We start from the raw sequence: 24,934 nt of genomic DNA, 5'->3' as shown, positions 1-24,934 counted from the left end.
CTGTTTGATTAGCAGCAACTCCAGAAAGCCATCAGCTTTTTCATAGTTCATCCTATTACGGGATGAAAGAAAATCAAAACACATTCCTCAGTTTCCCCATCTATAAAGTAAACGGAGGATAAATTTTTCTCTTCTCTCTTGCCTTCAGAAGCGGAATGAAGGTGACCGGGATGGCTGGCTCTCATCAACCTCTGGGAAGTCCCTAGGCAGAGCTTTGCCTGTTCAGCGTTTCTGCGAGCGTCTGTGCTCCGTTCAAGGCATAAACGGTGCGAGGCGCCCCCTGATGGCTGTGTGAAGTAAAACAGGTGTAGACCGAGTTTACAAGCCGGCCTGAGCTGGAGAAACTTGAAGTGACCCTAGAAGCGGTTTGGTCAGGGGAATTCCCGGGCGGTCTGGTGGTTAAGACTGCGCACTTCCACTGCAGGGGCACGGGTTGGTCAGGGAAGTAAGATCTTGCATGCCCGTGGTGTGGCCCAAAACAAATAGGTGTCAGTAAATGGATATGGTCAGTTCACTTGAGCTGCTCAGTCGTGTCCGGCTCTTTGCAACCCTATGAACTTCAGCACACCAGGCTTCCCTGTCCATCACCAACTCCCGGAGCCTACCCAAACTCATTTCCGTGGAGTTGGTGATGTCATCCAACCATCTCATCCTCTGTCATCCCCTTCTCCCACCTTCAATCTTTCCCAGCATCAGAGTCTTTTCCAATGAGTCAACTCTTCGCATCAGGTGGCCAAAGTATTGGAGCTTCAGCTTCAGCATCAGTCCTTCCAGTGAATATTCAGGACTGCTTTCCTTTAGGATTGACTGGTTTGATCTCCTTACAGTCCAAGGGACTCTCAAGAGTCTTCTCCAACACCACAGTTCAAAAGCATCAATTCTTCTGCGCTCAGCTTTCTTTATAGTCCAACTTCCACATCTGTACATGATTACTGGAAAAACCATAGCTTCGACTAGAGGGACCTTTGTCGGCAAAGTAATGTCTCTGCTTTTTAATATGCTGTCTAGGTTAGTCATAGCTTTTCTTCGAAGGAGCAAGCGCCTTTTAATCTCATGGCAGAAGTCACCATCTGCAGTGATTTTGGAGCCCAGGAAAATAAAGTCTGTCACTGTTTCCATTGTTTCCCTGTCTATTTGCCATGAAGTGATGGGACCGGATGCCATGATCTTTGTTTTTTGAATTTTGAGTTTTAAGCCAGCTTTTTCACTCTCCTCTTTCACTTTCATCAAGAAGCTCTTTAGTTCCTCTTCACTTTCTGCCATAAGGGTGGTGTCATCTGCGTATCTGAGGTTATTGATATTTCTTCTGGCAATCTTGATTCCAGCTTGTGCTTCATCCAGCCCAGCAATTTGCATGGTGTACTCTGCGTGTAAGTTAAATAAGCAAGGTGACAATATACAGCCTTGATGCACTCCTTTCACAATTTGGAACCAGTCTGTTGTTCCATGTCCAGTTCTAACTGTTGCTTCCTGACCTGCATACAGATTTCTCAGGAGGCAAGTAAGGTGGTCTGGTATTCCCATCTCTTTAAGACTTTTCCACAGTTTGTTGTAGTCCGCACAGTCAAAGGCTTTGGTCTAGTCAATAAAGCAGAAGCAGATGTTTTTCTGGAACTCTCTTGCTTTTCTGTGATCCAACAGATGTTGGCAATTTGATCTCTGGTTCCTCTGCCTTTTCTAAATCCAACTTGAACATCTGGAAGTTCTTGGGTCGTGTACTGTTGAAACCTCACTTGGAGAATTTTGAGCATAACTTTGCTAGCAAGTGAGATGAGTGCAATTGTGTGGTAGTTTGAGCATTCTTTGGCATTGCCTTTCTTTGAGATTGAAATGAAAATGGCCCTTTCCAGTCCTGTGGCCACTGCTGAGTTTTCCAAATTTGCTGGCATATTGAGTGCAGCATTTTCACAGCATCATCTTTTAGGATTTGAAATAGCTCAACTGGAAATGGTTTAGATCAGTCCTTTGATAAAATGAGACTTCCCTGGTGCTTCAGACGGTCAAGTGTCTGCCTACAATGCGGGAGACCCGGGTTCGATCCCTGGGTTGGGAAGATCCCTTGGAGAAGGAAATGGCAACCCACTGCAGTATTCTTGCCTGGAAAATTCCATGGATGGAAGAGCTTGGTAGGCTACAGTCCATGGTGTCACAAAGAGTCGGACATGACCGAGCAACTTCACTTTCTTGATAAAATGAAGAAAGTGACCTTTAGCAAGATGAATTGTAAGTAGCCAAGATTACTTGGCAAAACTGTGTTTTCAGTATAAATTGCATGGCATTTGGAGCTGGAAAAAACAAATAAGGATGGAAGTGACCTTTTTTAGGAGTACCAATAAATATACCAACCTTGTAAGAGGTGCTCTCCAAATGTTACTTTGCAGGGCCAACAAAGGAAAAAATACAGCTGTGTAGCAATCAAAGAGCTTGCTGTGCTGATTTTAACCCAGTCTACCAGAATCCCAAGTTCACTTTCTCTGCACTGACTGCTCACCATCAGTCACACAGAGCAAGTGACTTAGCCTCTCTCTTGGCCTGTGAATCAAATGGAGATGATATAATTGCTGTACTCAATTCTTGCAGATTGGTTTTGAAGCTCAGATGAGAGACTGTATGTGAAAAGATTTGGAAACTGAAAGGGTCCTTCCAGTTGTAAGAGGTGTCATTTGAGTGTGGGGCTCCAACTAGTCCCAGGGCTCCTGGCTTCAGTCCCAGGGCTCCTGGCTTCAGCCCTCGTTTGGTCCTGCTTCCATCGACAGCCCAGATCCTGGACTCACTTACCTTTGGTCATTGTGGGTGTGTCCTGCCTGGTCTTCCTTCTGCAGGTTCATCCCCCCCTCAGGTGTCAGTGATCCTGCTGGTGTCACACCCATGTCACTATATACCTCCCCCTCTGGCCCTCTTGTCACTTTCAGACCCTGGTCTAGCCTGTGCCTGACCGTTCGGTCAAGGTTTGGCTCACCCTATCTTTGGGTTGCAGCATTTATGATGATCTAATTTTTTTTTCAAAAATAGTTTTATTTATTTATTTGGCTGCACTGAGTCTTAGTTGTGGCATATGGGATCTAGTTCCCTAACCAGGGATCAAGCCCGGGCCCCCTTCATTGGGAGTGCAAAGTCTTAGCCCCTGGACTACCAGGGAAGTCTCTATAATGAGCTAATTTTAAGGACAGACAGGCATTTCCCTGGCTGTCCAGTGGTTAGGGCTCTGAGCTTTCACTGCAGGGGGCCTGGGCTTGATCCCTGGTTGAGGAATGACAGAGGATGAGATGGTTGGATGGCATTGCCAACTCGATGGACATGAGTTTGAGCAAGCTCCAGGAGTCGGTGATGGACAGGGAAGCCTAGTGTGCTGTAGTCCAGGGGGTCGCAAAGAGTCAGACATGACTGAGCTACTGAACTGAACTGAATGAGGAACTAAGATCTCACATGCTGTGTGGTGTGGCCAAAAAGAAAAAAACAACGATGGATGGAAGGTTTAAGAGCGAGGGCACTTCTAGGTGTCAGTGCTTTGTGGTACCTTCAAGGAGGGAGATGGTATTTTAGTTGGTTAAACCTTCCATAATGAATTATCCCAAACAGAAAAGTATCGTCACAGTTCTAGAGGCTAGAGATCCAAGACTAAGGTAAGGCCCTGGGGGAAGGCCCTTTTTGCCTCCAGCTTCCTGGGTGTTGTCTGGCTTGTAGCTGCCGCAGGGCGACATCTGCCTCCGTCTTCACCTGGCCTTCTCCCGCTGTGAGTGTCTGTGACCAAAGTTCCCTCCTCTTGTAAGGACACCAGCCATTGGATCAGGGTCTAGCTTGATTCTGTGTGACTTCATTTTAACTTGACTATACGTGCAAAGACCCTACCTCCAAATAAGGTCACATTCCCAGGTTCTGGGGGTTAGGACTTCAGCATATCTTTTCGGGGGGCACAATTCAACCCACAGCTGAGGGTGTGATGGGGAAGGAGGAACACTCTTACTCCAGCCTCGGCATGCTCATCTTATTCCTGCTGTTTTGAACCCACATTTCCCAGGCTATTTCATCTATAATGAAGGGTGGTGGGGTGCTTCTAAGCCTTTTCTCTGGGTCCCAGATTTGAGAGGTGATTCATCAAGTCAGGAGATTCCCAGGTGGTGCAAAGGTAAAGAATCTCCTTGCCAGTGCAGGAGATGCAAGAGACAGGGGTTCAATCCCTGGGTTGGGAAGATCCCCTGGAGGAGGAAATGGCAACCCACTCCAGTATTCTTGCCTGGAGAATCCCATGGACAGAGGAGCCTGGCGGGCTACAGGCCACGGGGCTGCAAAGACTTGGACACGACTGATCACAGGCCTCATCAAGTCAGACCTTGTGTTTGTTTTCTCCTGTTGGCAGAATTTGCTGTCCATTCTCTCTTCTTTCCTTCCTTGAGTAACAGAACGCCTAAGTTTTACCAGGCACATGGCCTGCCTAAAAACACATTGGAGTTTCCCCTGCAGCCCGCTATGACTAAGTGACAAAATTCTAGTCGAATGAAGTGTGAAGCTTCTGGGTCTTAAAGGGAAAAGGTATATCCTCCACATTTGATTGCCCCTTTCCAACTAGCTGGAATGCAGGTGTGATGGTAAGGACTGAAGTAGCCGTGTTGGGTCATGAGATGGAACCATATATTGCTGATGACAGAAGAACCAGTCAGGGGGTTTATTTTCTTACAGTTCTGGAGGCCAGAAATCTGAAATCAAGTAGACAGGGCTAGTTCCTTCTAGAGAACCCCCTAGGAGACTTTGTTCCAGGCCCCGGGCTGCAGCAATTCTTGGCTTTTGTTGATTTACAGACACATCGTTTTGATGTCTACCTCTGATATCACTTTCCCCTTGTGTCCCTGTGTGGCCTCTCCTTCTCTCTTTTAAAGACACAGATCTGTCTTTGTAAGAGATAGATCGGACTTGGATTTGGGGCCTGTTCTAAACCAGGAGGATCTCATCTCAAGATCTTTGCCTTAATTATATCAGCAAAGACCCTTCTTCCAAATAAGGTTGCATTCTGAGGTTCTGGATCGTGTATCTTTCGTTGGCGGGGGGAGGGGGTCACTGTTCAGCCCATTACAGTGAGAGATCCTTGTAAACTCTACAGAGTTCTGATCTTGTGAAATTATCATCCAACCCAATCACCTCTCATGGAAGGACCGTTCTCTCCAGAAGCTTCTGATAACCTCCAAAGACCCATGTCCTTGCATAATCCCTCCCCCGTGAATGTGGGTGGGGGCATAATTTGCTTCTAACAAACAGAAAATGGCAAAGGTGATGGGATGTGATTGTTGTGATTATGTCATATTATATGGCAGATGGGAAGGAATTTTGAAGATGTAATTAAGGTCCTTAATCAATTAAATTCACAGAAAGGGAGATGATCTTGGGTGGGCCTGACTTAATCAGGTAAGCCCTTTAAGAGAAGGTCAGAGATAGAAGAGAGACACTCCTGCTGGCCTCGAGGAAGCCCACCACCGTGAGTTCTACAGCTACAAGGAAATGGGTTCCCTGTGAGCCTGGAAGAGGACCCTGTGTCTTAGATGAGACTGCAGCCCTGGCCAACACCATCACTGTAGCCTGCTGAGACCCTGAGCAGGAGACCCAGATTCCTGACCCATGGAAACTTAGATAATAAATGTGTGCTGGGACTTCCTTAGTAGTCCAGTTGTTAAGACTTCATGCTTCCACTGCAAGGGGCATGGTTTTGATCCATAGTCCGGGGGAACTAAGATCCTGCATGCGGTAAGTTGTAGCCCCCCTCAAAAAAAAAAAAAGAAAGAAAAAGAAGTGTGTTGTTCTGAGCTGCTTTGTGGTAATTTGTGACACACACACACAAAAAACGAATCCATCTCTGGTCCTGTTTTTAAAGATTTCCTATCAGAGACCAGAATACAATGGTACTCTGAGCTCTGGAAGGTCCTAAGATCTGTTGTGCTCTGCTCTTCTCCAAAGGCCCCTGGGAGCCTCTTGTCGGCTTGGTCCAGGAAGAGCATCCCAGCCTCCGTCCTTCACGCCTAAGAGAATGACCAGTCATTCTGTGACTCCTCCCCTATCTTTTAAGAAAATTAGGAACTAAAGAACCCCTCCGCTACAGTTTTCATTTCTGAGTTGCTAGGGAGGAGCCAGTGACTAGGCTTCCCTGGTGGCTCAGATGGTAAAGCATCTGCCTACAATGAGGAAGACCTGGGTTCGATCCCTGGGTTGGGAAGATCCCCTGGAGAAGGAAATGGCAACCCACTCCAGTATTCTTGCCTGGAAAATCCTATGGACAGAGGAGCCTGGTGGGCTACAGTCCACGGGGTCGAAACGAGTCGGACACGACTAAGTGACTTCACTAGGCAGGAGCCACACTTTGTAATGCTGTGAACACTGTTCTCAAAGCCTCTTCAGCAAGAAACTAGATGAAATCTTCCAGCTTACACTGTTGGTATTCCCAGGAGGGAGAGCGGATGGGCCACTTCTTCCCAGAGAAGAGATTGCTGGGAATGGGAGAGCTTTGCATCAGCTGGGCGCCACCCACGGTGTCTCTGTTTTTCTCTCTCAGTCAGTGGATCACGTGCTCGAGCCCTTCCCCTGAGGGCTCCCCTTGGGTCCAGGTCTGAATCTAATTGACGTTGGAATGCTGTCCCAGAACCACAGGCAACTGCTTTCCCAATGGAGACATTCTGACCATCTTGGGGGAAAGAGAAACATACGGGGCTGATAGCAAACATCACTGCAGTTGTCAAGATGTTGCTGGCCAAAATGTTGGCCTACTCTGCCCACCGAAGCCAAAAGAAAAATACAGAGACAGAGACTGGAGGAAATAGAAAGGTAGCTTTTATTCTCAGCGGGTGGAGAGGGGAACACAGTACGGTCAAGCCTCAAGAACTGTGTCCCTAGCTCCATGAGAAGTCTAGGGGCTTTTATAAGGTAAGGGCTGGCTGTCAGGAGTCAGTGATGAGGACCGAAGCTGATAGGATCTTGATTCCTTCCTCTTGCATTGTTTCAAAGACAGTCATAAAGTGGCGTCAGTAACCCAGTAATTGAGTCTGGCAGTTGGGCGGCTCTGCGCCCTTCTTTGTGATACATGTAACTCCAAGGGGAAGGGTGTTGTAAGGGTAGACACCAGATAGGGGATGTATTTAGCACAGAGTCAAAGGAAAATAAGTGTGAAGTGTAGCTCCTGCAGAGTTAGGGGGCAGAAATGCAAACTTAGTCACAGACATTCAGAGTTAGGATCAGTTAAAGGAAAAAAAAAAAGGAATGTTCAGGCCTGCCCACTGTTCTCTTTATATTCTTTGTTCTCAGGAAAAGGAAAGAAAAAAACTTATTCCTCCTTTTTCCTTTTTACTGCAACAAAGACCCAGAGGGAAGAACTCATTAAGAGCAAATTAGTTCTTCCTTCCCAACCCACCCTCATGCCCATCCATCCCTTCAGTAGGCTTGCTGGCTAGTTGGTTTCACCTGCTCTGGCGTTGCCCATCTGACCTCAGAGAGTGAAATGTTTTTAAAAATCTTTGCCTTTGCTTTCCTTTACTATTTCTTGCAAGTCGTTGTAATGAAAAAGATCTGTTTCGTAATAATAAAAGAAGGTAGAAAAGTTGGACACAAAGCAGACATTAGCACTGATACATAAGATATTGTTTACATTAAGCAGATATTTTGCAGAACTGACATCTCCCTCCAGGCTTGGTGTGGTGCCTGGTATTTTTATGGAGGACATCTGGCAAGTTTACCCAGTACCCACAGCCATATCTCAGGCCTTCATCACTTCTTAACCGAATTAACTAAAATAGTCTTCATGTGGCCTACTTGCCTAGTTCTGGCTCCTCTCCAGTTCATCCTCCGCAGCCCCCAGGGAGATTTTTCTAAAACATAAATCTGACAGTGTCATTCCCTTTCTTAAAATCATTCAATGATCTTCAAGTGCTTGGGGTAGAATTCAGACCCCTTAACGCAAGGGCTTAGCATTAGATGGACAAGTGCCTACCTTTCCAATCTGATTTCGTACCACTCCCCTCTCCTATACATTTTTATTCCAAACAGATTTAATTTTTTTTGAACTTAAAAAAAATTTTTTTTGGGGGGGGGTGCAGCTTCTGGGATCTTAGTTCCCCAATCAGAGACTGAACCCAGGCTCTTGGCAGTGAAAGTGTAGAGTCAGAACCACACTAACTGCCATGGAAGTCCCCCACCCACACTTAAATTGACTGAAGAACTCAGCGTTGTCAGTGTGCCTTCACACAGACTGCGCCCTCTGCTCATTCACACACCCATCCCTCCCAGAAACAAATTAAATAATAAATTTAAAGTGAACGGGCTCTAAATATGTTACAAAGTAAAACTTGCAGGGCTTGCAGATAACTTGGGTGTAGAGTGTAAGAGAAAAAGAGAGAAGTCTGGGATGGATGTTTTGGCCTGAGAATCTGGCAGAAGGGACTTGCCACTTACTAAAACGGGGGGAAATAATGGAGGATGTGAAACTACCAGTTAGCTTTTGAACACCGTAAATTTGAAAAGTCTGTTCAAGATTTATTGGAATATTAAGTAGGTATTTGGATTCCCGAGTCTACAGTTTAGGAAAGAAGCTGAGTTGGATGTGTAGGTGTATTGTCAGGCCACCCAAGATGGCTGTTCTTTTGCTCTCTGTACTTCCCCTCCTTGACCAGTACCTGCTTCACCTGTAGACTTCACCCCTGACTGACCTTCCCTCTTAATCATGGAGCCTCATCAGTTAATGCCTATGTGTCTGCCTCAGCCCCAGATAGTGTTAGTTCTAATCTCTAGATCAAAACTATTTCAGCTATGATAGTGCATCAAAGGGGGCAGTGGCGGGGTGGGGTGGGGGTGGGGGGTGGGCACGCTCTTCTGCTGGTTTCTGCAATAACTGATAAGCCAAGCTGACGTCAGCTCCCCCTGGAACTGCAATCTCTTTATCACCCTGGGAGCAAAGACTGTTACCTTGTCTTACCCGCTGTCTGCCCCACACCGTGGGGTGTCGCTCCAGGACCTCTCTTCAGACATGTAAGGTCCCTCATCCGTTACGCTGCTGATGTCTCTTTTGCCAACTCTGGGCTCTTTCTTTGGTTTTGAGGCTGGGCAAGTACAGGGTTTGCAGGCCTTCAGGTGCAGCCCAACAGTAAGTTTGATAGATGGATTTTGGCAGTGAAAGCCTGGAAGAAAAAAAAAAATCTTGATTCTTGTCTTCTTTGAAGAAAGAATTCAGCAAGAGACCAAAACTGTGAAAAAGATAACAGTATTTATTAGAGGCAGCGTACATGTGGAAGAACAGATGGGCAGACTCGGAGTGAGTCACCTCCCACAGGAGTGGCTTAGGTTGCTTATATGGGGACAATTTTCTGGGTTGTCTCTGGCCAATCGTCTCCAAATTTGGTCCTGATGTGGGTGAGCATCTCTCAGTCAAGAGGGATTCCAACTGGCATCTCTCTCTCCTTTGGTCCTTCCCTCACATGGACGGCCTTCTCTGTGCATGTGCTGAGAACGCACTCTTAGATTAGACAGTACAGAGATCTGTCATTTGTGACCTTGATAAGAGTGGCTTTTTTAAAATAATTTTGATTGATTGATTGATTTTCTGCTGTGCTGGGTCTTGGGTGCTGGGCGGGCTTTCCTCTAGCTGTGATGAGTGTGGCTCATCCATATTGCTTCTCTTTTCAGTGGCTTCTCTTGTTGTGGTGCAGGGGCTGCAGGGCAGAAGGGCTTCAGTAGCTGAGGTTTCTGGGCTCCAGAGCACAGGCTCAGCAGTTATAGCGTACAGACTTAGTTGCTCCGAGGCAGGTGGGATCTTCCCGGATCAGGGATGGAACCTGTGTCCTCTGCATTGGCAGGTGGATTCTTTACCCCTGAGCCACCAGAGAAGCCCCCAAAGTCAGCTTTGATGGAGGTGATGAAGTGCTGATCAGAGTGGGTTCAGCAGACCTTGGAAAGTGAAGAGGAGATAGACTACACATGTTGCTTCAATACGCTGAAGATCAGAGAACATGGTGTGGTCGATGACCCTGTTGTCACCTTGGTTAAATCCGGGACCCCTGTTTCCCAGAATCCTTGTTAGATTCTGGGTGAGCATTGGCCAAAAGAGGAACCTGCCTCAGATCTGAGAGCTGGAAATGAAGCAGTGCTCACTAATACCTGAAGGATTTCAGGGTGAGATATGGAAGCAGAGGCGCCGGATGGGATCTGACTTGTCTTCAGACTCGCCTCTGCTCATGTCCAGCTCTGCTCACAGACTGATGCCCTGCTGAGTGACACAGCACTCAACCCCATGACAAGACACTTGGCTGTTGCCCCACACAGGGTTAGCTGCGCATCTTCCCGTAGAACCCTCCATGCACGCTCCCTTCTAGCCCCCCACAGAGCTGGATGTGTCTGGTTTCTCGAATTGCCCTGTACACTCTAAGATGTTCACATACAGGGTCTTCAGGCAGCCTGATGCATAATTCTTCTCATTCTCCAGCTCCCTCTAGACCTTCCCTCTCCCAGATTCTCCTCCACTCCTGCAAGCTCTGGTTCCTGTAACACCCATATCACTCCCAGGGGTCCTGTTTCCTTGGCTGAGCTCTGCAGGACACATGGGCTAAGAGCTGGAGAGGGGATGTGAAGTCATGGGAGTGTTTGTGTTCAAGATTCGAATTTCACGCCTGTTTGTATGCGCCAGAGGATGTTCTAGTAGAGAGGGGAGATGGAGGAAAGGGCAGAGAAAGCCCAACAGCAGGGGCCGTGGAGCCGGGACCCAGGGCAGGAAGGGACGTCTTGGAGGCGACAGGGGCTCGGGAGAGGTGAGCTCAAGCATGGTGCTAAGTTGTGGGTGGGTACCCATGGAAGGAGACTGGTAGCTATGATGGGAACATGTGAGAGTCTCTTCCAATCACTTTTGTTGTCTTTGTGAACAGAAGTAAGATCACTAGTTGAGACTACCAGGGGGTAGGGTGGGATATTTAAAGAGAAAGGAGAAACTGTGATATAATTGTGACACTCTGTCTTTTTTTGACCACCTTTTTCTCTTCTTGGGGCTGCTCTTGTGGCTCAGCTGGTAAAGAATCAGCCTGCAATGCAGGAGACTTGGATTCCATCCCTAGGCTGGGAAGATCCCCTGGAGAAGGGAAAGGCTACTCACAACAGTAATCTGGCCTGGAGATTTCTATGGTCTGTACAGTATATGAGGCCACAAAGACTCGGACATGACTGAGTGACTTCACTTCACTTCAATTCTAAGGTTTGGAGAAGTCTCCACTTTCACAGTCTTGGCAGGAGGCAGAGCCCGCCTCTCAGGAATGAAGCTGAAACCAACAGACTTTCAATTCTCCCACAGAGGATGAGATGGTTGAATGGCATCATCAACTCGTCGGACATGAGTTTGAGCAAGCTCCGGGAGTTGGTGATGGACAGGGAAGCCTGGCTGCTGCGGTCCATGGGGTGGCAGAGTTTGACACGACTCAGCGACTGAACTGAACTGAACTGAACCCCTTGGCTGGAAAATAGGGTGGGGCCAGTGGGTCACGTGAGTGGGCTCAGCCAATCAGAACAGGCTCCTGGGTCTGTGCTTCCGGAACACTGTGAAGTTAGGATGGAAGGATGGTAGCGGCCAAGACCTGGTGCTGGGACCTGCAGGGGCAGCGGGGCCAACAGAGGGACGTGAGGGTAGAATTAGTCAGAGCACTGTCTGTTGTTCATCTATTGTTTAGCAATTCACCTTCCTTCTGTGGTCTGATCGTGGTCGTGTTCCTGGCCCCAGATCTCCAACCTCCCCATCCAGCATGTGAGTTACCAGATATCCTTTCAAAAAACCCCCCTTTTATGCTTCCGTCAAGAGTCAATTTCTGTCCTTCGCAACTGCAAATCCAGATTGATATTGAGAGGAAAGAGAGGCTGGAGGCCAGTAACATGCTTCTTTTCTCATTCAATTGGCAGCATTTGTCAGTGTTTCCTACATGTCAGGGGCCAGTAGGTTCAAACTTTGAGGCCATTTTCTGAGAACTCCATGACTAGAGGGGTAACAAAAGGCTCTTCTCTGCCAGTTCTAATGGGACTCCAATAGGTCAGGGTCAGTCACATACCTCTTCTTAGAGCAGTCCCCAGGATTTGGGATCCAAGGCTGGGGAGCTGAGTGGGGTTCCTTACCAGAAGGAGTAGGAAGAGGGTTTCTGGGTGAACTTTGTGAAAAACCACTACCTTCCACCTTTTGGCAGCTCATCAGTCAGTGTTCTTTTCCTCCAACATGTAATTCCAGGAATGGTCTCACCTCACATGATGCAGTTTTTCCACAACAAAGAAACTCATGGTCTCCTCCCCAAAGGGAACAACTCAGGTCACATCCAACATCCAACGTGGAGTTGAGGATCTCCGGGTGAGCTGCCTTTTCTTCATCTAAAAGTAGCTACGTATGACGCTGTAGCTTACATACCCCAAATGAATTTACCTGCTCCTCAGTACACCCAGTGTTCCATGCTGAGAGGAAAACTGCTATAAGGTCCCCATTTAGAAAAGCAAGGAAGGGAAGTGATGTACAGCAGTCCCTGGTCCCAGAGCAGCACACCTCACAACTGTGTGGACACAGACATAAAGTGTCCTGGCACTAGAGTGAGAGTTTGAGGTCAATTAATGAGGACGTCCTTTTACCCCAGCTTCCCATCAGGAATTTCCTTTATCCTTTGGTCTCCCTAGCTGAGCCTGAGAGTGGCTAAGTAAAGATTGCTTGGGGAGTGGCTTGGTAAAGGGGGCTGTTCTGCTTTAGCAGCTAGCTTCTGTGAGTGTGGTTACCGGAACCTGCAATTTTCTGGGGGGAAATGTCAAATCCCTAGTTTGTTCAAATGTCCATGTTATTTCAAGAGACCCCCTAAGAATTCTACAGTATAAACTCTATAATCAGAAATTCTTGCATTTAGGTCTTACATTTATAAGTTCTTCTCTCCTTGTGATGGCCCAGGGGACACATCCCTTTCCATAATAAATGTCACACAGTTCTATAATGTTTGTTTTCCCAATTTAAAAATAAATACACTGGGACTTCCCTAGTGGTCCAGTGGCTGAGACTCCCAATGCGGGGGACCTAGATTTGATCCCAGGTCAGTGAACTGGATCCCACGTGCCACAACGAAAAGATCTGGCATGCCCCAACAAAGATTGAAGATCCCGCATTCTGCAACTAAGAAACAGGGCAGCCAAATTTAAAAAAAAATGCATGCACTGAGACGGAGAGATTTTCAATTACTTACCTAAGGCCCTGTAGGTACTAGGGAAGAAGTAAGATGGAAAGCCAGGCTTCCTAGGACCAAAGACCCTCCTCTGTTCAAACACCATGAGGCTCTAGTTAGGGTCTCGGTTCTGTGGCCATGAGGGCTGGCAGGTAAAAATGGAAAGAAGGATTTTCAGTGGATGCTCAGGGTGGCAGGCATGTGCCGGCTGCCTTGGTAGGTGGGCGCTGTGGCTTGAGAGGCTTCAGGAGAATGAACCCTTGGCATCCACACTGATACTGTGTGATGGTCAGCGTGTTGCCAGTCCCTGTGCGGTGTGGAAGTGCTGGAGCCAATGACAGGGTAAGAAACAAGTGTCAGTGAGGGGGCAGGACTGGGTGAATGTGACAGTGTTAGCCCCAGCGTCACTTGAGAACACCCCAGGAATGGCCAGAAACAGCTGGTAAAGACTAAGACAGGCCTGTGGTCCTGTGCTCTGTGGAAAAGACAGGATATTCTAGTTTATATAACCACGTCTGTACCTGGGCTGGTGAAGGATGGAACCTGGGGCCACGAGCACTCCGTCCCCAGTTATTGGCTGATCAGCTTCAGGGTAGAGCCTCAAGGCACAAGCCAGCCACCGCCTCCGTTACTCCCTGCCTGCTGTCACTCTGTAGCCTGGGAGAATCCAGAGAGGAGACTTCCCCACTGCCTCTGCTGGGATACGGATGTTGGACAGGTTTGGAAGCACAAGGCCAATGAACATAAAAGTAGCCGTTAAAGATGGCAGCTCTTCTTGGGACTTCCCTTGTGGTCTAGTGGCTAAGACTCCAAGCTCCCAACACAGGAGTCTAGGGTTCAGCCCCCAGGATCCCACAAGCTGCAACTAAGACTCAATGCAGCCAAAAAATAAATAAATAGTCTTTAAAAATGGTGTTTCTTCTTGGGACTTCCATCGTAGTCCAGTTGGCTAAGACCCTATGCTCCCAAATGCTGGGGGCACAGGTTCCATCCCTGGTCAGGGAACTAGATCCCACATGTAACAACTAAAGAGCCTGTGTGCTGCAAGCAAAACTTGATGTGACCAAATAAATAAATAATTTTAAAAAAAGAAAAAGAGAGAGTGGCTGGCTCTTTTTTTTTTTTTTTTTTTTTTGCCACACCTCATGGCTTATGGGATCTTAGTTCCCTGACCAGGGATTGAACCCAGCCCCTTAGCAGGGAAAGCTTGGAGCCCTAACCACTGGACTGCCAGGGAATTTCCAATATGGTGATTCTTAAGACTTGGAAACGGATAATTCTGTGAACACTCTCTGACTTCCTTCCCACCACCCCTTCTCCTCTCTCTCATTTCTGACAATTTGTCAGAGCCGACAATTTGTCAGCTCCTTTTAGGGAACTCTTCTAGGCATGGGTTTGATCTCTGAGTCAGGAAGATCCCCTGGAGAAAGAAAATGGCAATCCACTCTAGTATTCTTGCCTGGAGAATCCCGTGGACAGAGGAGTCTGGTGGGCTACAGTCCATGGGGTCGCAAAGGGTCGGACACGACTGAGCATGCTCGCCTGGTTCTGTCCGTTTTTAGCTGTGCAGTTTGGGAGGGATGAACACACCCCTCAGCTCTAGGTGGTTGGGTTACACTACCAGAGTGTCCCATCCTCAGCCATGATAAGGTCAGGGATGGGACAGTGACTGATTTGCTGCAGTCGAGAGAAAGGAGGTAGGGGGTTCCGGGAGGGAAACTTGCTGGTTCTTGCAAGGATCCAAGAGGAGAGATGCTCTCTCTTCCTCTGGATAGTGCTGCAGCTATTGTTTGAAAACACAAACACTTTCTAAATGAACAGTCATCTGCATGTGGTCTAACATTTCCAAGGGACGAAGTCGGGTGCAGTGGAAAGCAAGGCAGTGTTAGTTCCCGTCCTTGTCCACTGGCCAGCCTGTTCCACTTTCCAGAGGTGATCACAGTTACCTGCTTCTTCTTGCACCCCTCCAGAGCTTCTCTGTGCATATACATGCAAATGATCTTTTATTTCTCCCAAAGTGTTCTCTACTTTGCTCTCCATTTGTACCTTCATTGTTCCTAATGATGTATCTTGGATATTTTTATATATTTGTATCTGTAGGGCTGCCTTTAACTGCTGCACAGAATTCTATTATATGGATATTCTGGTGTAAACATTCCTTCAGTAATCAGCATTTAGCTTATTTGCAAATAGAGCTGCAATTGTAATTGTTCAAATGCGTATCCTTTGCGTCAGTGCTACGTTCGCTTTTGCTCCCATGCCCAGAGTCAGCCCAAGAACAAAGTGGAAGCCTCCAGAAAAGGAGAGCCAAGGGAACCACAGGAAATGAAGCTGGAACCCTGACAAGTCGTTATGCTCTGGTCTGGACGATGCTCGAAGTCACATGTACCCGAGCCTGCCCGCTTATAGAGGCAATGAATTCCTTCTCCTGTTCATGCTAGTTTGGGTTGGTTTTTTGTTTGTTTGTTTGTTTCTTGTCACATAAAAAATTCTCATTGGCACAGATATTAAATCCTCACAACCAAGATGTGAAGTGAAAAAAGTATAATAAAAAATGACATGGTGCTTTTGATATCCATCATCTTAAAATATAAACATCTTAGAGAAGAAACCAGAAAGGGTACAGCAAAGGTTAACTGTGGCTGTGGGTTGCTTGTAGAACATCGGTGTTCTATGTATATTTGAGTTTTAAAGGTTTCTACAGGACTTCCCTGGTGGTCCAGTGGTTAAGAACCTGCCCAGTGCAGGGGACACGGGTTCAATCCCTGTCCAGAAAGATTCCCCATGCCAAGAGGCCACTCAGCCCGTGTGCCACAACTACTGAGCCCATGCTCTAGAGCTCTGGAGCCACAACTGCTAAGCCCGCATGATGCAAATAATGAAGCTGCGTGCCCTAAAGCCTGTGGGTTGCAACAGGAGAAGCCACAGCAATGAGAAGTTCACACACAACGACTCGAGGGTGGCCCGGCTCACCACACGAGAAAGCCCAAGCAGAGCAACGAAGACCCAGCACAGCCAAAAATAAATGCTTCCAAAGGTTTCTGCAGTAATAGGGATAACTTGCACAATCATTTGTCTCAAGGCAGGTTCCCTGGAAACACAGGCTGAGACAGGGATTTGGGGCATGTGGTTTGCAGAGGGAGTGCTCTGTAGGAGGAACCCACAAGGAAATGAAGGAAGCAGGACTGTAAAGAGGAGGGGGCCACACAAGGGGCCCTGGGTCAAGTCTAGCCATGGCCTGATTGGGGGATGGGCCCTGAAGTGCAAAATGAGCCACGTGCATCCCCCAAGTCAAGAGCAATGACTTTTTAAATTAAATTATTATTATTTTTAAATATTTTTTGCCACACCGAGGCATGTGGGAATCTTAATTCCCCCACCAGGGATCTAACCCGTGCTCTCTGCAGTGGAAACTTAGAGTTTTAACCACTGGACTACCAGGGAAGTCCCACGGCTGGCTTTTTGTATGTAAGATCAGGTAGTCATTGGCTGCTGCTGCCGGTAGGAGTGTAACCTGCCAGGTGGGAACCTTGGCAACCTCCTGTTGCCAAGCACAATCTGGAAGGTAGATGAGAAAGAAAATCCTTATCCACCAGCAGGGCTGGTAAAGGTATCTGGGTGAGACACCAACTACATCTGTAACAATCAGAGAGTCATTTGAAAAGAAAAAAAAAAAAGTATATATAGGACATCCTACAGAGGCCAACGCTTTCTGCCCTTGATCTCTGCTTTCTACACTTGCTGCTGGGACACCACTGAAAGAGTTAGCAAATGTAGAAGTCTTCATTGTAAATATCAGAGAAATAGGATGGTCTTAATGGGCATCCCTGGTGACTCAGTGGTAAAGAATCCACCTGCAAAGCAGCCTCAGATTCAATCCCTGGGTGGGGAAGATCCCTGGAGGAGAAAATGGCAACCCACTCCAGTAGTCTTCCCTGGAGAATCCCATGGACAGAGGAGCCTGGTGGGGTACAGTCCATTGGGTCGCAAAGATTCGGACACGACTGAGTGACTAAGACAACAACAGAAGTGGCAGATTACACTCTTTCTAGAAATAGGACTCTTGAAAATAATTGTGGAAGAGAGCAGTGCTGTTTTTCTTTTCTTTTAAACACCTGGACCCCTGAGTAAAATGAAAGTAGAAGCTTTTTAAATGTATCCCTCGACTCGCATTACTGCTGGGTCTGAGGTTTCACGTCTGCAGAAGCAGCCCTGTCTGGACTCGTTGGCTGCCTGTGTTGCCGTGTCTTCTAAGGGGCTGATCTGTTATTTTAGATGGGCGGTCCAGTGGTTAAGATTCCACTTCAGGGGTCACTGGTTCGATCCCTGGTCAGGAAACTAAGATCCCACATGCTGTGCAGCCAAAAAAAAAAATTGGTCGATTAGGTGACTAGAGGAGGCAGTGAGTTAGGGAGAAGTGCCTGGGAATTCTATGTCCTCACTGTGACCTCCTCCAGCCCCATCCCTCAGATGGTCCTCTCCAAGCATCTTGGAATACTCCCATAGCCCTTGAGGAGGGCCACCACAGACACAGTGAGTGATGGGGTTCTGTTGCTCTGGTGACCAGTTGCCGTCAAGATTCTGGAAAGAGGCAGATCTGGGTGGCCCAGACTTGGAGGCTGGCTGCAGGCAGAAGCCTTCAAGAGAAGAACATAGGAGCAGGAGCACAGTCCTGGTTCTATTTTCCCTCAGCGATGCCCACTCTGTCTGTGTTCACAGATGTGCCCATGGCCCAGAAGCTAGAGGGCAGCTTGCTCAAGACATACAAGCAAGATGACAACCCTAACAAGATGTTCCTGGCCTATAAAGGTAGAAGCTTCGTCGTTTGGGGGTGTGAGACGCAGGGTACCATGACATTCTCTAGGAGGGCAGTGTTCCCACTGCCACAGAGGGGTCAAGAGAGCACAAACCTCCCTAGACAGGGAGGTCTGTTCCTGTGAACAGAATTGCCCAGCGGGGAAAGAAGCAGAAAACCTCGTGGGTGGATCTGGGCCCTCTGCCCTTCTCTGCGGGTTCCTGGCATTTGATAAGGGCTTGTATCCTCTCCCAGGCTTCCCAGGTGGCACCAAAGTACCCACCTGCCAATGCAGGAGACGTAAGTGACTGGGGTTTGATCGCTGGGTTGGGAAGATCTCCTGGAGAAGGGCATGGCAAGCCACTCCAGTATTCTTGCTTGGAGCATCCCATGGACAAAGGAGCCTGGCGGGCTACTGTCCACAGGGTCTCAAAAAGTTGGACACTACTGAAGCAACTTAGCACACATGTATCCTTGCCCCCAGCTCTGTGCTGGAGCCTGTGAGGACACTGCGTTTCCTCCAGCCTCTTCATTCTCCCCTTCTCCCTCTTCCGCTCCTGAACCAAGAGTGGCTCCTAAACTGTTCTGGGATGCAGCCAGCCCTCGCCACGGTGAAAGTCAGTGTCACCTTTGTCCAGTCCCACATGAAAAGTGAAAGTGTCAGTCACTCAGTCATGTCTGACTCTTTGCGACCCCATGGACTATAGCCCACCAGGCTCCTCTGTCCATGGGATTCTCCAGGCAAGAATACTGAAGTGAGTTGCCATTTCTTTTTTTCTTTTTTTTTTTTTTTTTGTGTGTGTGAGTTGCCATTTCTTTCTCCAGGGGATCTTCCCCACCCAGGGATCGAACCTGGGTCTCCTGCATTGCAGGCAGATTCTTTACCATCTGAACCACCAGGGAAGCCCAACCTATAACTCTCCCATTGTCTATCATCTTTGCCCTTTAAAATGGCATACGTTTCTCTTGTCTTTTTCAAAAAGATGAAAATTAGACATACCCACTAACAACACATCGTTTTTTTATAAAGGGGTGGGGGGGAGAAAAGGAAAGTTGTCTTTTCCTAGGCAATTCCCCAAAGCCCCAAGAGAACCAGGACAGATTCGTGGGCTGTCTGCAGAGCCCACAAGCTTGCAGGCACTGCAGTGGGCCTCCAGAGACCTCTCTGCCCTTCCCGTCACAGTCTGCATGACCAGTGAAGGCAGACCCTGGGTATCCTCCGTGGTGCGCAAGACTCGAAAGCAGATTGCCCAAGATCCCTCCCTGAACTATGAGTACACGCCGGTGATGGGCATGAAATCATTCGTCCAGGCTTCCCTGAACCTCCTCTTTGGAAAGAACAGCCAAGTCATTGTGGAGAACAGGGTGAGAAGCAGGGCCCTTCCCTCGCTCACTGAGACACGAGGAGTAGAGACTGGGGGGTCTGGGATTGTACAATCGCAAACATGAAAAGAGTTTAGAGGGGCCCCGCAAGGTTCAGAGTGTCCCAAGCCCTTGCATTGGAGGACAGAGCCGGGATCAAGACCCAAAGCCAGGGGTCTCCACACCAGCCCCCACGGCTGCGGTGCCAGCTCTTTCAAGAAGGGAATGATCCGAACCTGAAATGGTGCTGATATCACCATCATGCTTTTTTTTTTTAATGGTTTTATGATTTTTAATGGTTGAAAAATCAAAGAGGGATAATATTGGGGGACACATGAAAATGACATGAAATTCAAATTTCAGTGTCCAGAAAAATGTTATTGGAAAATGGTCACAATCATTTACTTGTCAAGAGTGGCCTCCTGCTCTAAAGGCAGCGTTGAGTAGTTATATGACCTGAGTGAGCAAGCGGTCAACTGATGGTCGCTCAGTCGTGTCCAACTCTTGGGGACTCCATGGACTGTAGCCCGCCAGGCTCCTTTGTCCATGGAATTCTCCAGGCAAGAATACTGGAGTGTGGGGTTGCCATTTCAGCATAAAATATTGACTGTTTGGTCCTTTACTGTCAAAGGCTGCCCCTGCCTGGTATGAATGTGAGCACCACGAGGGGTGGAGGGGGTTCATTCTATTCCCTTATGTATCCCAAGAGCCCACCACAGTGTCTGGCACCTAGTAGGGGCTCAGTAAACCCGGTTGGATGAGTCAGTGGAGGTGCACGTGTGGGAGCACGTGGCTTTGACCTCCTAGAGCAAGGTCCTCTTTCCCCAGTGTTGGGAGACACCGGCACCTTCTTTTTTGGCTGGCAGGCAGGGGGTGTGCAAACCGTGGGGGACAGCGGCGCTTTCCAACTCGGGGCTCAGTTCCTCAAAACTTGGTGTCAGAATTCTCAGATTGTTTACATCGTTTCTTCTCAAAAAGGTGAGTGGCAGGCCCTGGCCCCGCCCCGTTCTTGATTCCCACCCCATCACCTGCAGTCTTCACTGCTCTCCCTCTTCACTGTCCTGAGAAAAACGGTCGCTGGGCCTCGGTATTCTTGTCCTTTTCCTGTTCCTGTCCTCCCCTCGGCGACTCATCCTCCTCCCCTGCCCCCGGACCCATTCTCTGGTGTGTCTGCCTCCCATCTCTCCACTTTTCGCGTCCCAGCTGGTGGCGGGGGGTGCTGTGTTCCCACAGAACCTCATGGACTCATCTTCCAGGACATGGGCTTTACAGTGTATGAACACACCTTCTGGGACTCTGCGCATCTGTGCTTGGAACCCAACATGCTCCTCGATGTGGTGGAGGTAGAGGTTCCCCCGCTCTCAGCAGCGTCTCCCCAGACCTGGTTTACAGCTTCCCTTTTCTCCTAATCACCCCCTCTACCCCGACTCCGGTCATCCAAGACCTTTTATAGGCTCGGATTCACAGCCCTTTAGTAGGAACCCACGTGGAGGATGGCTTCCCCTCCCAGCATCCCCCTGTCGTGACCTGTGTGGTCAGGGAGGCGCCGACAGGACAGTCTTTCCCTGCAGCATGCCCCACATGGCTGCGTCTTTGTGATCGGGAGTATCGGCAACTGTCAGCTGACCCCGCGTCAGTGGACACAGTTGATGACCCTGATGAAGGTGAGTGTGCCTCCCGCCCGGCTCCCCTCCGTCTCAGCACCTCCCATGCCTCTGGGAGTCCCTCCCCCTTCTCATTCTCTTTTTCTCCTACAGAGCAAGGAGATATTTCCATTTTTTGACATTCCCTATCAAGGTTTATCCACCGGTGACCTGGAGGAAGATGCTAGATTCTTACACTACTTTGTGTCTCAAGGCTTTGAGTTCTTCTGCAGCCAGTCTCTATCCAAGAGTTTTGGCATTTATGGTACGTCATGGGCAGGGGGAGCAGGGATGGCCTGATGGCGCCACACCTGGGGCACAGGACACGTTTGATGTCTCCTACCCTCTGGAGAGAGCCCAGAGCCCCGGAGCACCCCAGGGCACCTTGGAGGCAGAGGGAAAGGGCACTGAGCTACACGTCAGAGTCTGTGGTACGATCTCAGCTCAGCTGCTAAAGCTGACTCCAGTTAAATCATCTCATACCCCTTAGGCTTCTGTTTCTTCACCTGGAAGATGAGGGGCGGGGACTTAGCAATGTTTCAAGTCCCTTTCACCTTTAAAAAAAAAAAAAAGAACTTTTTGCAATCCATTTATTTTTGGCTGTGCTGGCTCTCTGTTGCTGTGCTTGGGCTTTCTCTGGTTGCGGTGCATGGGCCTCTCACTGCAGTGGTTTCCCTTGTTGCAGAGGGTTGGCTCTAGGGCACAGGGGCTCAGTGGTGGTGGTTCCCGGGCTTTAGAGTCCAAGCTCAGTAGTTGTGGTGCAGGGCCTTAGTTGCTCCGTGGCATGCGGAATCTTCCTGGACCAGGGATTGAACCCATGTCCCCTGCATTGGCAGGTGGATTCTTAACCACTGGACCACAGGGAGGGGCTGCCTTCCACCTTTAAGACTCTTACTTGCGGCTACTTTTCTTGGCAAGAAGAGCCTGCGCCGACTTCTTGGGGCCTGGATGGGGCCTTCTCGGTGAGGCTGGGCGGAGGGCCCTGTCGTCCAGCCCTCCCCTCTGCAAGGCTGGAGGCAGAGACTGAGGGCACGGCCTGGGAACGGTGGGGGTGCTGAGACACGGTGGGGGTTCTGTCTGTCCCATTGCTGCAGACGAAGGAGTGGGTACACTTGTGGTGGTGGCGCTCAACAACCAGCTCCTGCTGCGCGTCCTCTCCCAGCTGATGACCTTCGCGCGGGCCCTGTGGCTCAACCCTCCCACCACGGGTGCTCGCATCATCACCTCCGTCCTCTGTAACCCTGCTATGCAGGGAGAATGGTAAGGGCAGGGAGAGGGGCAGGACGGGTGGGCAGAGGCTCTGCATTCCCACAGACCCGCTGACTCACAGGATGCCCTGGCTACTTCACTTCCTGCCCACGTTGCCTCTTTTACTGAGGAGCCCCAGTGGCAGTGCTGAAGGTTGGGGGAGTGGGTAACGGGATGCTCTTTGGGGGCACAGGTCGGCTTATTATCGAATTGTTTGAATGCTCTCAGTTGGCAAGAGATTATGAGGAAGCACCAAGGACCTGCTCCTCTGGCAAAGTCGGCTGGAGAGTCTGCTCCCCTTGCTTACATTAATATGGGCTGAAACCCCTTCCCGTTTATAACCATCCCAGATGGATGCTTACTCTTGAAGGGAGAAGAGGGGAAAGGCAATGAAGAGGTCGAGAGCCTGGGGAGACCTTATGCTCTCCACTTCTTGCTGTCCTTCCCTTGGTAGGAGACAGAGTCTGGAAGGGGTTGTAGAGAATGTCATGATGACCAAGGAAAAGGTGAAGGAGAAGCTCCGGCTTCTGGGAACCCCTGGCTCCTGGGATCACATCACTGAGCAGAAAGGGTCCCACAGCTATCTTGGACTCAACTGTAAGTACCTAGGAAGGGACAGCTCTCTCGTTTCTGACCTTGGATTTGGGCTTGTATTTGAGCATAAACTTCATGGACCAGGTAACCCGTTCCTAGCTTCACCTCAGACTTTGATTCTTTCCTGAGGAAAGTGGAGCTGCTTTGGGACTCTTGTGGCTCCCCAGAAATCCTGAGACTTCCTGCCGTCCATAATTCACCCTGGGCTAGAGGGGAGCGGGATGGTACCACCCTAGGATCTGAGACCCTATGGTCGTCACCAGCCCAACAGGTGGAATACCTGATCAGTGAAAAGCATATCTATATCCCCAAGAATAGTCGGATCAACTTCACCTGTATCAATTCCTACAACATAGATTACATCACTTCGAGCATCAATGAGGCTGTCTGCTTCACAAAGGACTCAGAGAAATAGCTTCTGAAAGTAAATGACCCCTGATTGGAATAAAGCTTTAGTCTTTACAAAAGTCCTGTGCTGATTATTCATTGCTATAGTTCATTTCTCTGCAGAGCACTCTCTCTCTCCCCATCTATCTATAAAGCATTGGCCTGGCCTCAGCAAAGAGGGGTAAAAAAGACCCAGAGAAGAAGGGAATGTTTGCATTCACTGACCATCTCGTATTTGTTGAGCACCTACCATACCATATATTGGGCTTCCCTTGTAGCTCAGTTGGTAAAGAATCTGCAATGTGGGAGACCTGGGTTCGATCCCTGGGTTGGGAAGCTCTCCTGGAGAAGGGAAATACCCACTCCAGTATTCTGGTCTGGAGAATTCCAAGGAAATGTATAGTCCATGGGGTTGCAAAGAGTTGGACACGACTGAGTGACTTTCACATACCATACTGAGGCCTGATCTGGTGTCTTAGTCCATTTGGGCTGCTGTAACAAAATATCATAGACTGGGTGTCTTATTAACAACAGAAATTCATTAAGAGTCTTAGATTTCTGGAAGCTGAGAAGTCTGGGATCAAGTTACCAACAGATTCGGTGCCTAGAGAAAGCCTATCTCTTGGTTCATAAGCAGCACCTCTGGCTGCAACCTCACATGGTGGGAGGAGTGAGAGATCCCTGGGGCCTCTTCTATGAGGGCACTAACCCCATTCATGAGGGCCCCTCCTTCATGACCTAATGACATCCCAATACCATCACATCAGAGCTTAGGTTCCAACATATGCTTTTTATTATTTATTTATTTTTTGGCTGCACATGGGCTTTCTCTAGTTGCAGTGAGCAGGGGCTGCTCTCCAGTTGTGGTCCCCAGGCTTCTCTTGTTGTGGAGCATGGACTCTAGAACACATGCTCAGTAGTTGTGGCACATGGGCTTAGTTGCTCTGTGGCATGTGGAATCTTCCTGCACCAGGAATCAAACCTTCGTCCCGTGCATTGGCCTGCAGATTCTTAACCACTGGCCCATCAGAGAAGCCCCAGCATATGCATTTTGAGGGGATACAAATATGCAGACCATAGGATACAGGCATCAAAAGCTATGTAAAAAGCAGACACAGTCCAGTTCATTTCCTCTGGAAGTTTACAATCTAGTTGGAGAATGAGCCTTGCATGTAGGCATGCAAAGTCGCTTCTGTCGTGTCTGACTCTTTGCCACCCTTAGAACCTGGGACATAGGAATCTTCAAAAGACCTGAGAGAATAATCTTCATCTGTGGATAAATACCGACTCAAGATAAATTCATCTCGTATTTGTTGAGCACCTACCATACCATATATTGGGCTTCCCTTGTAGCTCAGTTGGTAAAGAATCTGCAATGTGGGAGACCTGGGTTCGATCCCTGGGTTGGGTTGGGAAGCTCTCAAGATAAATTCACCGACTCAAGATAAATACCGACTCAAGGTAAATTCACTCTAAGCCGCTAAAGTGACTATTGGGAGTCTGTTAATACATAGAACTCTGCAAACCCCTAGCAGTTATGATGACACCCTCCACCCCAGCTGGGGAAAAACAACTCACATGGTAAAAATGGAGCTACTCATAAGAGATGACATGTAAATAAGCAAGTCTCAGGGAAAGGTTAACCTAGCAGGACTTAAGTGCCCAAACTTCATATATTCTAAGGGACTTCAGGAATGGCCCTTGACCAGTGGCTGAGAAAT

General features: G+C 48.6%; 1 protein-coding gene across 1 annotated transcript; it reads left to right on the top strand.

Moving 5' to 3' along the window:
* Positions 1-17,878: 17,878 nt before the first annotated feature.
* Positions 17,879-23,241, top strand: GOT1L1 (glutamic-oxaloacetic transaminase 1 like 1). Its single transcript, XM_052661544.1, has 9 exons — positions 17,879-17,993; positions 19,163-19,344; positions 20,208-20,319; positions 20,575-20,684; positions 20,913-21,005; positions 21,099-21,249; positions 22,079-22,244; positions 22,687-22,829; positions 23,090-23,241. The coding sequence occupies exons 1-9, from the start codon at positions 17,879-17,881 to the stop codon at positions 23,239-23,241; spliced, it is 1,224 nt and encodes a 407-aa protein (XP_052517504.1).
* Positions 23,242-24,934: the final 1,693 nt, after the last annotated feature.

Source organism: Budorcas taxicolor, chromosome 24 (assembly GCF_023091745.1).
Source record: "Budorcas taxicolor isolate Tak-1 chromosome 24, Takin1.1, whole genome shotgun sequence".
NCBI lineage: Eukaryota > Metazoa > Chordata > Mammalia > Artiodactyla > Bovidae > Budorcas > Budorcas taxicolor.
This window is presented reverse-complemented; position numbering and strand designations above follow the sequence as displayed.

Bases quoted from the DNA above. Each gene is read 5' to 3' on its own strand.
- GOT1L1 (XM_052661544.1), top strand. From the start codon at position 17,879: ATGCCCACTCTGTCTGTGTTCACAGATGTGCCCATGGCCCAGAAGCTA. The intron at 19,345-20,207 runs GTGAGAAGCAGG...TTTGGCTGGCAG, and splicing joins AAGTCATTGTGGAGAACAGG to GCAGGGGGTGTGCAAACCGT. The intron at 20,685-20,912 runs GTAGAGGTTCCC...CTTTCCCTGCAG, and splicing joins TGCTCCTCGATGTGGTGGAG to CATGCCCCACATGGCTGCGT.